Raw genomic sequence first — 13,860 nt, 5'->3', positions numbered from 1 at the left:
CGATTTTGGAAGCTGGATGAGGGTTTATGGCCACCAAGAACTAGTGTATGTTCTTGGTGTTCTTGGTGAAAGATGAAGATCTAACCAAAGATGAAATTTATGGAATGAGAACATGGATTCATCACTAGTTAAAGCTATGTAGCAACAAATTAAGGTAGAAAACACTTACATCTTTGGGGATCTAGGTGAGAAAATTGATGAAGCTAGAGAGAGAATCCGAATTCTTGGCTTGAAAGTGTGAAAAGTGTTGAAAAATGACTGAGTATCACTTATATAGGTGAGAGTTCACGGCCGTAGATGGGTGTACGGCCGTACACCCATGTGTACGGCCGTATACTCCTCTTGAGGGAGTGATTGGCCCGAATGCAATACTATGACTTAAGATATCTCATCCGTAAACCCAAACATTGATTGTACTAGGCTTAGAACACTTAAACAGGCTCTAAACAATGCTAAAACATAGCGGAAATGAGTATCACTTTGATAGAATTGAATGGTTGTATAAGATAGAAATTTCGGGTTGTCACATCGAGTTCCACGACTATCTTAAGGAATGTGGAATTGTTTCACAATTGACGCCGCCTAGGACACCACAGCTAAATGGTGTGGCTAAGAGGCACAATCGAACCTTGTTGGACATGGTTTATTCCATGATGAGCCGAGCTTCGTTCCCTATCTCATTTTGGGGGTAAGCCTTAGAGACTGCCACCCATATCCTTAATCTAGTCCCAACTAAGAAGGTTGCCAAAACACCACACGAGATGTGGACATGGAAGGTTCCCTCGCTGGCAAATATCAAGGTTTGGGTTTGCGAGGCTTTCATAAGACGAGAGACTCACGACAAGCTTGAACCTTGTAGTGAGCGGTGTATTTTCATCGGCTATCCACAGAAGTCATTTGGATATCTCTTCTACCGACCAAGTGACAATGTTGTCTTCGTTGCGAGGAGAGGGGTTTTTCGAGAGAGAGAACTCATATGCCAAGAGGACAGTGGGAGGAAAAATGACCTTGAAGAGCTTCAAGAATCAAGTGATGAAGGAACCTCAAACACTAGTGCTCAACCTGAGGAGGAAACTCCTGTTGAACCGATTGACGAGTTACCTCTTAGACGTTCCAGTAGAGTCAATGTTCCACCTGTCTTATATGGCTTCCATATAACTGTTGAGGGTGATACATTTATTAGTGATAGTACACTAATAAATATGGATGAACCTAACAACTACAAGGAAGCCATGGCAGGCCCGAATTCTGCAAAATGGAAAGAGGCGATGGACAGCGAGATTCAGTCCATGTATGATAATAAGGTTTGGAACTATGTTAACAATGTACCGGGTCGAAAGAACATCGGATGCAAGTGGATCTTCAAGAAAAAGACCGACATGGATGGGAAAGTGCATACGTTCAAGGCACGATTGGTTGCGAAGGGCTTTACTCAAACCCCTGGGGTTGACTATGATGAGACCTTCTCACCAGTGGCCAAGATCAAATCTATAAGGGTTATGCTAGCCATAGTTGCGCTTCATGATTATGGAATATGGCAGATGGACGTCAAAACCAATTTCCTTAATGGAAAGTTGGCTGAGGATGTTTACATGAATCAACCAGAGGGTTTTGTGGATGCAAAGTACCCGAATAGAGTGTGCAAGCTTGAGAAATCCATCTATGGATTGAAACAAGAATCTCGTAGATGGAATCTTTGTTTCGATGAGAAAGTCAAAAAGTTTGGTTTTTCAAGAAGCGATGATGAGTCCTCCGCATTGAGAATTTTTTTGCAACCTAATAAACCCATCAAACATTTCGGAAAAACACGATTGGGAGATTTCTTATGATAACTCCCCCTTTTTATAAGATCAAGGATTGTAATAACAGAGTGATGTTACGAAGGTAATAGAGTAATGATTGAAGATAGGTTTATAGAACCGTTGCATAACATTTAAGTCTAGGTCATACTTATCCAATTTTGGAAGCCTCGATTGTAACGACTAATTCGTATCCTCATTACTAACAATTCAAACTAGGGGGACACAATGAGTTATATACTAGTTCGGTCATATAACTCCACCTGGCCTAACTGAGCTGAACCACTAGTACGCCGATGAAACAGTTCAAACCTGTCCCCTCGCAGATACTTTGCCAAACCGAAGAGCAAGAGACTGAACCATTATGGAGCAAGACCGGTCACAAATATCAGCTGACAAAGATTAGACGGATGAAACCCCGATATTGTCAACAAAAGCCTATAAAGTACCGTTGGAATTTCTAAGAGTGCACTCATTCCATTGGAAGTGACTGCTGACCCTTTCTAGGTACAACCTTTTGTACCTTCGGCAAAGGAAGCATTAATGCGACAAGAGAGGATATGTGCAGTCTAGCTAGGAAGAACGTTTCCCGATGAAAGAACTATAAAGATTGAACGAAGCAAAGAAAATAGGTACTCAATACCAACTACATCTTACAAATTATAACGAAAAGTATATTCAATCGATTAAATTAATCATCGGAGCGTTCTCCCGGGACTCTTTCCAGGTGAACGTCTTATTGTTTGTGTTGATTCTCAGGTTCAGAATCTCGGCTTCCATCAAGAAGATCAAGGTCAAGCTCGGTTTTAAGGCCAAAAATTCTGAGATGCATCAGTCTGTAATAGAGATCTAATGGAAAATCAATTTGTGCCCTTTATATAATATACTTCCATCAAATAAGTTTTTGAAAGATAGGGTACCATTTATGTCATATTGGCATAGTTATTATCACTAAATGTAAATATAGTAACATTAAAATAATTATTGCATAAGTGGTCTGAAGGCCACATTTTAGTGAAATATTCTAACATATATAATATGATATTCATACAGTTACCACCCCACAACTTTGTCAAATGTCACCATGACCCTTTTGGTTTTGAACTTTGTAAAATATCATTTTTACCCCTCTCGGCTTTCTAAACTTTCGAGTTTACCCCATCTACAGACAATTTTGCAAATGGTTCGACCTTATATATTTATCTACCAACAAATACAACGGTACTTAACTTTTATCAATACAATCATCAAAATTCAATTTATAAAACGTATTGGTGCCACCGCAACGCACGGTTGCCAAAATACAAGTTTGCTATAAAAAGATAACTTTGAAAATGAATAGAATTTCTATCATCCTAGACGTTTTATGTAATATTGGAAATAAATACAAATGTTTATTTATATACCGTACGACTCTTAATCATAATACATAATATTTATAAAATTATTTGTTGATTAATTGTGTTCATAAGTTGGACAAAAAAATTAAACTTGTTTATAAAACTTTGATTTCAGCCCCTTAATTATAATTAATGTTTTGTGCCCCAGGGTGACGATCTTGGTTTAGGCCTTTCCAGCGGCAACTTGTGAATTACCATATAATTTTGTTGGCTTTTATATTCTGGACTTTAAATGAAGTTTTGTTTATGAACATATGATAATTTCTTAGGGTGACGATGTAGCTTTAGACCATTCCAGCGGCAACTTTGTGAATTACAATATAATTTTGTTGGTTTTTATTAGGATAATGGACTTTAAATGAAGTTTTGTTTATGAACATATGATAATTTCTTGAAGGGATAATGCTTTAAAAAATAACAAAGTTTAGATCGTATAATTATTTATTCATTTATGTTTATTTTTATACACATGTAATAATCTATGTTTTTCATACGTTTAATCATTTATGATTTTTACTTTGTACACATATGACCATTAAATGTAATGGTTATATGTGTACAAAATAAAAAGTATAAGTGACTAAATATATATAAATATAAAAAAATTAAATTAAATACCATAAATAATTAAAACTGTATATAAAGTTGCACATAAATAATTAAATATGTATACATTCTAAACTATGTTATCATTTTAAACTATGTTATCATTTTAAGTTATTATCCATAAGATTATGCGGCATATTTTGGTAAAAATATAATAAATATAGTGTCGTTCCAAACATATTTTTTGTCCGGGACGAGGAGAAAAAATGTTCTTAAAATACACAATTTTCATCAAGTTTTTTATAATAATTAAAAGAAAATTAGTTGTACTAGGCTACTATCTTATAAATATAACATTTTCAATTTGATATATATATATATATATATATATATATATATATATATATATATATATATATATATATATATCTACCTAATAAAACACTCTACTAAATGCCACTTGTCCAACTATTAGCACAACATATTGCTACGTGTCATTACTCCATTATTCTACATCTTCTTTTCCTGCCCATATAATCCCAGCAGAATTCGTTCACATTAACCCTACATATCAACATAATTATCAGCATAATCAGCATAATTAAGAAAAAAAAATCGTTGGAGTTTACATGCATAAAAATAGGAACAAAATATGTAGAAATTAAAAATGCAGAATTCGTTATTTTATCTGATTTATATCCTAAAATATATATCCTAAATATCTTAAACATCCAAAATTATCGGAATTTGAATCAATTTGAATCAATTCAAAATATTTGATACTGATTCCTGATTTATAGGCTAAATTTTATACTTTTATACATCAAGTATCGGCAATATCATCATCTTAATATTAACCCTTTCCACAGAATTCGACGGAACTTCACTTTCATTCACAGAACTTTCTGTCACAGAATAACAAAATCATCAGGTTAGCGTATCATCATCAATTATTAGTGTTCATTCTTTTGATTTTTTAATTTGAATTCCTTCTTCTTCTACTTCTTCTTCAATCCGATTCTTACATGTATTAAAGATTTAGTTTTAGAAGATGAGAAACTGAACCTGAATTTTTGTAAGCAAACAAGCTGTATTGCTAAACAAAGATTCAATCAAAATTTTTAAGTAATCCGCACAAGAAGGATCAGACCCAAATATTTTGATTTTTTAATTTGAATTCCTTCTTCTTCTACTTATTCTTCAATCTGATTCTTACATGTATTAAAGATTTAGTTTTAGAAGAGGAGAAACTGAACCTGAATTTTTGTAAGCAAACAAGTTGTATTGCTAAACAGAGATTCAATCAAAACTTTTATGTAATCCGCACAAGAAGGACGAGACCCAAATATCTGCATCATAATATCATTATAATTTATATGATGAATAATAATTGTTCTTTTCATTGATTGATACTGCTATCATGTATATTTTTTTAAGTCCGACCAACTATCCCTGTTTGAATATTCTTAATGTGAACCCCATATCTATTGTCCAATTTATTTTCATGCATCTGTACCATGTCTACATCATACTTCATGTTCAATAGGATTATACAAAAAATATAAAGTGATCCTACTCGATCAAAATTGTACTCTATTGAAGGCCCTACAGCCTATATATATTGACTCAAAAACAAATGAAAAAACGGATGAACATTTTTAATCAACATCTGTTAAGTTTTCATTCTTTTATTCAAATAACAATGTAATATTATTTATTGTCTTATTGTCTTATTATCATATTCTATCATCATATTATTCTTTTCTAACAGTTTTATAACAAAAACTTTATTTTTCTAACAGTTTTATTTTTTGCAGATAAATGGCAGCAGCAAATCTTACCTTCATACCTGATTTGGATGTAACCAGGGATGACTTGACGTTCAAGCTTCGTGTCATAAACCTTTGGGATCAAATGTGTTTCTACAAAAAAAATGAAATTTGGTCAATTGAAATGATCTTAATGGATGAAAAAGTACCTTTTAAAAATTAATTTGATATATTTCTTACACATATTTCGTTATTTTTAATTACTTCTAAATTTTTTATTGTTGTATTAAATATTTTTAGGGGAACAAAATCCAAGCAACAGTTTCGAAAAGAAACATATATCGATTCAAAAATATAGTAAAGGAAGGCATGCCATTTTACATCAAAGGTCCAGACTTTGCAGCACTGAAGATAGATACTTTTAAGTTAACTCCTCAAGATCAGAAACTCACATTCGTCCCACAAACTGTTGTTATAAAGTGTAACGATTTTTCTGGACATGAGTTTGGGTTTTCATTTGTTGATTATCAAAACATTTTATCGTTCGCCCATCCTCAAGATAAATCTGTTGGTTAGTACATATCATTATATCTTTAAATATAATAAAATGCTTTCCAAAGCCTATAATAAGTTTCATTTTCCTTTTTTTGTTTTATAGATGTTATGGGTTTAGTTGTCGCAGTTGCTGAGATACAACGACATGATCCAGATAAATCAAAACACAAGCTCAACATCAACATCCAAGATGCAAAGTTGCTTTTCTTATATTTTTACATTTTTTAAAAATTTTAAATTATATTATGTTAATATATCATTTTTTGATAAATAATTTACTTTTTAGAGGCTTGCAACTTCATTTCTATTTGTGGGGCGATTATGCGTACAAGATGCAAGAGTATATACATAACAATCCACATAATCGTCGTATCGTTGTTATTCTTCAATTTGGTCAGATTAATGTTTTCAGAGGTATATTGATTATGTTATTAATGTTATTAATATTTATTTTGTCATGATCAAATTAATCTTTATATATTTTCTTTATAGATCGTCGAAGTGTAAACACATACTTTACCTCTTCAAAGTTGTTCATTAACTCTCACATAGATGAAATTATTCGTTTCAACAAAAGGTAATTTATGCATAATTGTGTTTATTGTACATTTATACTTTACGTGACTAATATATTTTTTTGTATACATAACAGTTTGGATGGAGATGATGTTCCAGATTCATCTACAAATACATTTTCAGTTATTCCATCCAAACAACTTTCTGAATATGATGATTTCATGATAAAAAATAAGTTGAATGCTATCTCTGAGGTTTGGGAACCTGTTGAGGTATTTCATGTCTTATTGTTTCTTTCAATCTAAATTGTTGTTTTTAACCATCTTTATTGTGTGCTTGTGCTTTTTTATGTTTGTGTTATGTATGTATGTTTAAAGTACATACCTTTCATTTGTAGAAATGTAGTTTCGTTATAGTGGGCACTATAAAGGGAATTTTACAGAATAAAACATGGTATTATAAAGCATGTACCAACTGTTTTGGGAAAGCAGTTCCATTTAATGGAAGTGATGATCAACAAACCAAATCTTATGTATGTCATAATGGAGATTGCACAAAAGATACCACTTCCGTTGTTCCAAGGTTGTTACTTTACAATTCTTTTATAATTAACTATGTAATAATCCATGTTTATCATAAATTTATGACACATTTCGAATTTATTTTTTGATAGGTTCATGATTCCTATACGTGTGCAAGATAATACTGGAACTCTAACCCTAACCATGTTTGAGAGAGATGGAAAGTATCTGTTGAAGCAATCACCAAAAGAGTTGGTTAAAAAAACTATCGAGGTTACTTTCCTTTTTTTAATCATACTCAAAATAATATTCTTATATACAATTTCTGCAACAATTAGATGTCAAGGTGAGATTGTTTTAAATGTTGCTTCAAGTGGGATAGCTTCATTATTATTGACCGGAGGTAGGGCAGCACACTCTCGGTTTATAATTCCCATAAATCTTACCGAGGATTCTTTTTGTAGAATAAATCCAAAGAATGATCTTGCCAGTTTAGTAAGAAAAACCTCATTGATCATTTGGGATGAAGCACCCATGGTTCACAAACATGAATTCGAAGCTTTAGATCGAACTCTCAAGGATATATTAAAGTGTGTCAATCCTACGAATTCAAATATTCCATTTGGAGGGAAAGTGATTGTCTTTGGAGGTGATTTCAGACAAATTCTACCTGTTGTTCCAGGTGGCAGTAGAGAAAACATTGTTAATGCTTCTTTAAGTTCTTCTTATTTATGGCAACAATGCAAAGTTCATAAATTAACCAAAAACATGAGGTTAACAGTTGGAAGCGATACATCTTCTATTAAACAAATAAGGGATTTTGCAACTTGGCTTTTAGACATAGGAGAAGGTAATCTTGGTGGTCCGAATGACGGTGAAGCAATTGTTGATATTCCAGAAGATATTCTCATTACTAATCCACACGATCCTATAGGTTCATTAATTAGTTTTGTATATCCTTCTATACTAGAAAACTTCAACATTCCTGATTATTTTCAAGAAAGAGCAATAATTGCTCCCAAGAATGAAGTTGTCCAAGAAATAAACGATCGTTTGTTGTCATTGTTTCCAGGAGAACCAACTGAATACTTAAGTTCAGATAGCCTATGCCAATCCGAGTTTCTTCATGATAAGTTTGATACAAATTTATACTCACCTGATGTTTTAAATGATCTTAAAGTCTCAGGTCTGCCAAACCATAAGCTCATTTTAAAAATCGGTGTTCCAGTTATATTATTGAGAAACATTGATCAGAAAAATGGCTTATGTAATGGGACTAGACTAATGGTTATATCTTAGGCAAACGTGTTATCGAGGCAGTTATCTTAACCGGAAGTAATATTGGGAACCGGATTTTTATTCCAAGAATGTCTTTAACTCCTTTTGAAGACAAGATCCCTTTCAAATTCCAAAGAAGACAATTTCCATTAACTGTGTCTTTTGCAATGACAATTAATAAGAGCCAAGGACAGTCTTTATCGAAAGTTGGTTTCTTTCTAAAGGATCCTGTTTTTACACATGGTTGTACGTTGCTTTATCCAGAGTTCAAAGTAGACAAGGATTAAGATTGTTGATTTTAGATAAACATGGTAGACTAACAAATAAAACATCAAATGTTGTGTATAAAGAAGTTTTTAGAAATTTGTAAATAAGTTTGTACAATTTTATTTTTTATATGAATTTCAGTATTTGTTTTAGTTATAATTATATTTCATTTTATAAAATTATAAATTTTTTGCATATCCACAAATACAAAATACCAATTGCATATTCAAATCACAAAAGGCTCGTAATTTCAACTAATAGTTATGTCATTATCATATTACTGCAAAACATATACACTTTAATTAGTAAAGATTTTATTATCTATTATCAATATAAATTTCAAATAAATAAGTTATAATTTAATTAAAAAATATATTTTAATTTCTAACACGTGCTGCCCACGGGTTATAACCTAATATATATATATATATATATATATATATATATATATATATAACTAGATGTGTGTCCGCGCAAAGCAGCGGTTATAAATAGTTTTTTTGACAAATAATTGTTACGGCAAACTAAATATTATATTTTATTATTAGTTATTATGTAATAAAAATCTAGCAGTTTTAAATAAACATTTATGTTTATACTTTGTATTTATATTGCATGTTTATACATTTAATGTAAATAATTAAGATGGTGTCTACTTTAAGAAATGTAAATTAATTTATATACATGAACTTAATATTTAAATTTATTATTTTGCTCTAAATTGAATTTCTTAATAACATTCCTCAATTTAAGTCTTCAAACTTTTGGCAAGTGTTACTGATTTATTTATGCATAATTGATTTGTACAAAAAGTTTTCTAACTTATACCTCTTAAAATTAAATATATGACTAATATATATATATATATATATATATATATATATATATATATATATATATATATATATATATATATATATATATCAGCCCCTTTAAAAGATCGACCATAGACTATCGCCTCTATCGTCCACCTTATAAGATAGACTGATTCAATACATTAAACTCAAAGTTAGCTAACGCTCATATTTGTTCAATGTGAAATAATTAATGCACTTCCTTGCGTAGGACCAACATTCGGCCATTAGAACCCACCAATAAGAAATTGGTGACGACATGGCAAAGAAGTACATACTTGTTAATTAACACATCTTTTGATACGCTTGTTAATGAATTAATTAAGCTATAAAATTTTATTATACTCAACGGAGTGGATGCAGTTCTACCGTATTTTTGTCACGGTGGCGCAAAGGAACACTTCCCTACTGTGTGATTTGAGGTGTTCCCTACTGTGTGATTTGAGGTGTGGTTTGGTCGCACCCTGTAAAATTCTCTCTCTCTCTCTTCATTAGTATATATATATATATATATATATATATATATATATATATATATATATATATATATATATATATCTTTTTCTCTCAAAGTCACTAGGAAATGTTGTCGTCATCTTCGTTTTCTAAAAAAATTCAATTCACCTATATTTAACAACATATATGACGGTTCTGCACGATATTCTTCTTTCAAGTGTATGAAACGCCATATAAGTATGATTATTATCTTGTTAATGGGATATATCATGAGTATGCTTTGTTTGTTAAATCATTTTCGTATCCACATGATTCTAGATGGAAAACATTCAAAAGAGCTCAAGAAAGAGCTAGGAAGGATGTCAAGCGAGCTTTTGGATCTCTTAAGAAACGTTGGTACATAGTACTTTTTTTCAACGAAGGAAAACTTCAAGAAGTCATATATGCATGTATCGTATTGCATAATAAGATTATTAAAGATAAACGAAGATCGATATGTGTGTTTGTCGACCATGAAACCATCCCCGAGACACAACCAACAGAAATTGGTGGCGATAAGTACATTGATAAGAGAACAAATATATGTAGCACTGAAACATTCACAATCTTCGCATTGACTTGGTGGAACACATTTATGGGATTCAACACATTAATCTCAATTTGGATCCACCCGGATGACTGGGAAGACGAGTTCTCGGATGAACACTTCATGTAATATGTTTTAGTTATTTTATTTGTGATTTTTTTTAATGTTTTTCATTATTTAAGTTATTTTGATTTTAGTAGTATGTTTTAGTTATTTTATTTGTGATTTTTTTTAAAGTTTTTTGTGTTTTTCTTTTTTAAAGTTATTTTAATTTTAGTATGTATTTTTTATTTGAATTAATGAAATTTCATATTTTGATTTAAATTAAATTTTTTAAACAATTGTGGCATCAAACCTGGTGTGCGGCAATGAAATCACATTTTATGGTAAGAATGACGTGGAAGAGCAAAAAGTGTGGTATATGTGGCTGTTGAATATTGATCCAAATCTGCATCAACGGTCACTTAGAATTAGTCAGCTAAGTGACCTAGTAATCAGGAAGTATTAGCCGAGTCTTTCGGGATAAAGATGCTACTGCTATTAGTGGGATAGTGCTCCTTAGTTTTCTCTTTTATTGTTATGTTTTTAGTTTAAATAAGTCTTGCTGTTTTCCTTGTTTTGTATGTGTCTTTGAGATCAATAAAAGCAGTAGTTTCCCAACTCTTTCTCTCTTAACTCCAACATTGTGGTATCAGAGCAACTGGCGATTCTGTGATGGCAAACTCGGGAAACAGTATGAGTTCGGCACAACCATTGATTCCAGTATTCAAGGGAGATGAATACTAGTATTGGAACATACGACTCAAGACACTAATCAAATCACAAGACCTGTGGGAGTTTGTAGAAAATGGGTGTCCCACTGAAGATGATGAAGCACTGATGAAAGAAAACAAGAGAAAGGATGCCAAGGCACTGTCCATTATCCAGCAAGCAGTTCATGATACGATGTTTTCAAAAATCACAGCATCAAGCACCGCACAAGAGGCATGGGAGGTGTTACGTGAAGAATTTCATGGCGACTCAAAGGTAGCTGTTGTAAGGCGTCAGTCTCTCAGGAGAGAATTTGAAAACCTAGCAATGAAAGATGAAGAGCTGTTGTTGATTTCATGTAAAGAAGTATGGACTATGTGAGTCAACTAAGAGCATATGGTGAAGAGATAAGTGATCAGACCATTGTCGAGAAGGTGTTGCGGAGTCTACCACAAAATTTTGACCACGTAGTAGCATCAATAGAAGATTCAAAGGATCTCTCAGTTCTCTCCACTAATCAATTGATGGGGTCCTTGCAGTCCCATGAGGCAAGGATTAAACGTTCACCAACAATAATAGAAGAAAAGGCTTTGCAGGCACAGGATACATCATCCTATGGTGGACGTGGATCAAGAAATTTCCAAGCACAAGATGCAACATCATTTGGTGGTCGTGGATCAGGAAGCATTCGAGGCAGATCTGGTGGTCGAGGAGGCTTCGGTAAAGGTCGAGGAAGAAATAGTGTGCAATGCAAACATTGCAATCGTTTTGGTCACGTGAAAGATGACTGTTGGTTCAAGGATCAACATGTTAGTTATGTTGCTGAAGAGAACTTGGGTGAAACTGAGGAAGAAGAGAAGTTGTTCATGGTGCGTATGGCGGAGGACGATCATAAAGAACAGATACACATGGCTCTCATGATGTGTGCTGGAGATGTGAATAAAGCAAACAACATTTCGTTCATTGACAGTGGATGTTCGAATCATATAACCAGGCGAAGAGATGCCTTCTCTACACATGACAACACGCAGAATATGGTAGTTCAAGTTGGTGATGGAAAGAAATTATATGGAGAAGGACAGGCACTGTGAAAATTCAATTGACAACTGGGAAGACACGTCTTGTGCATGAAGTTTTTTATATACCTTCTTTAGGGTATAGTCTTCTAAGTGTTGGGCAACTAATATCAACCGGGCACTCCGTTCTTTTCCAAGATGAAATGTGTGTTATTAGCAAAAACCTTCAGGAGATTGTTAAGGTTCCAATGACAAAGAACATAATGTTTCCTTTAGATATTTCAGCAATTGGAAACTTTGCATTGGTTAAAAAAGAAAAGAGCACATCATGGCTGTGGCATCTTCGATATGGGCATCTAAATCAACAAGGTCTGAAGCTCCTTCATACAAACAACATGGTTCATGGGCTACCAGAAATAACACAAATGGATCTGTGTGAAGGTTGTGTTTATGGTAAGCAACATCGAATCATATAACCAGGCGAAGAGATGTCCTCTCCACCGGCAAGCCATGCATCAAATACTACTTCCTCAAGTTCTAGTTCACCTTCAGAGGGACAATCTCCGGACAACACTCCACCTGCGAAATTTAGGTCCCTAGCCGATATTTATACATCCTGCTAATTTGCTCTCTTTTGTGCAGATCCCGAAAGTTATAAGGAGGCATCAATTAAAGAAGAATGGAAGAAAGCAATGGCTGAGGAAATGGCGTCTATAACAAAAAATCAAACATGGCAACTTAAGGAATTACCTGAAGGAAAGCATGCCTTAGGACTCAAATGGGTGTTCAAGACAAAGTATGGAGCTGATGGAAAAGTTGATAAGTACAAGGCAAGAATCGTCGCTAAAGGCTATGCACAAGAATATGGTGTTGATTTTGAAGAAACCTTCGCACCGGTAGCTCGTTTTGAAACAGTACAAATGCTTTTATCATTGGCAACTCAACAACAATGGGTTGTCTATCAATTTGATGTGAAATCGGCTTTCCTCAATGGTGAGCTAATAGAGGAAATATATGTCGAGCAACCGGAAGGATTTACTGTGGTTGGAAATGAAAACAAGGTCTACCATTTAAAGAAAGCCCTTTATGGCCTAAAGCAGGCACCCCGGGCCTGGTATAGCAAGATTGATGATTATTTTAAAGAAAATGGGTTCAGTAGAAGTGAAAATGAGCCAACTCTCTATATAAAGAAATCTGGTATATGTGATATCATTATTGTTTGCTTGTATGTAGATATCATTATCTATATGAGTTCCTCCAATATAATGATTGATGAGTTCAAGTCACAAATGATAAGTATGTTTGAAATGAGCGACATGGGGGTGCTATGTTATTTTCTGGGCCTGGAAGTCATTCAAAGTACTGATGGAATATTTGTGAATCAAGCCAAGTATGCAAAAGACCTTCTTACTAGAATGGGTATGATAGGTTGCACTCCCACTGCAACACCAATGAATTCCAGTGAAAAATTTGTTGTGGAAGATGGTGAAAAGAGAATAGATGCTATACGATACAGGAGCTTAGTAGGAGGTTTGATCTACCTAACA

General features: G+C 33.2%; 1 protein-coding gene across 1 annotated transcript; it reads left to right on the top strand.

The window, feature by feature from the left end:
• The first annotated feature begins 11,665 nt into the window (after positions 1-11,665).
• Positions 11,666-12,388, top strand: LOC145105382 (uncharacterized). The gene has a single exon (XM_079042502.1). The coding sequence runs from the start codon at positions 11,666-11,668 to the stop codon at positions 12,386-12,388; it is 723 nt and encodes a 240-aa protein (XP_078898628.1).
• The last annotated feature ends 1,472 nt before the right edge of the window (positions 12,389-13,860 follow it).

Source organism: Lactuca virosa, chromosome 4, assembly GCF_052849685.1.
Source record: "Lactuca virosa cultivar CGN04683 chromosome 4, Lactuca_virosa_CGN04683_v6, whole genome shotgun sequence".
Taxonomy (NCBI): Eukaryota; Viridiplantae; Streptophyta; class Magnoliopsida; order Asterales; family Asteraceae; genus Lactuca; species Lactuca virosa.
The sequence above is the reverse complement of the archived record's forward strand: the minus strand, read 5'-3'. Positions and strand labels throughout refer to the sequence as shown.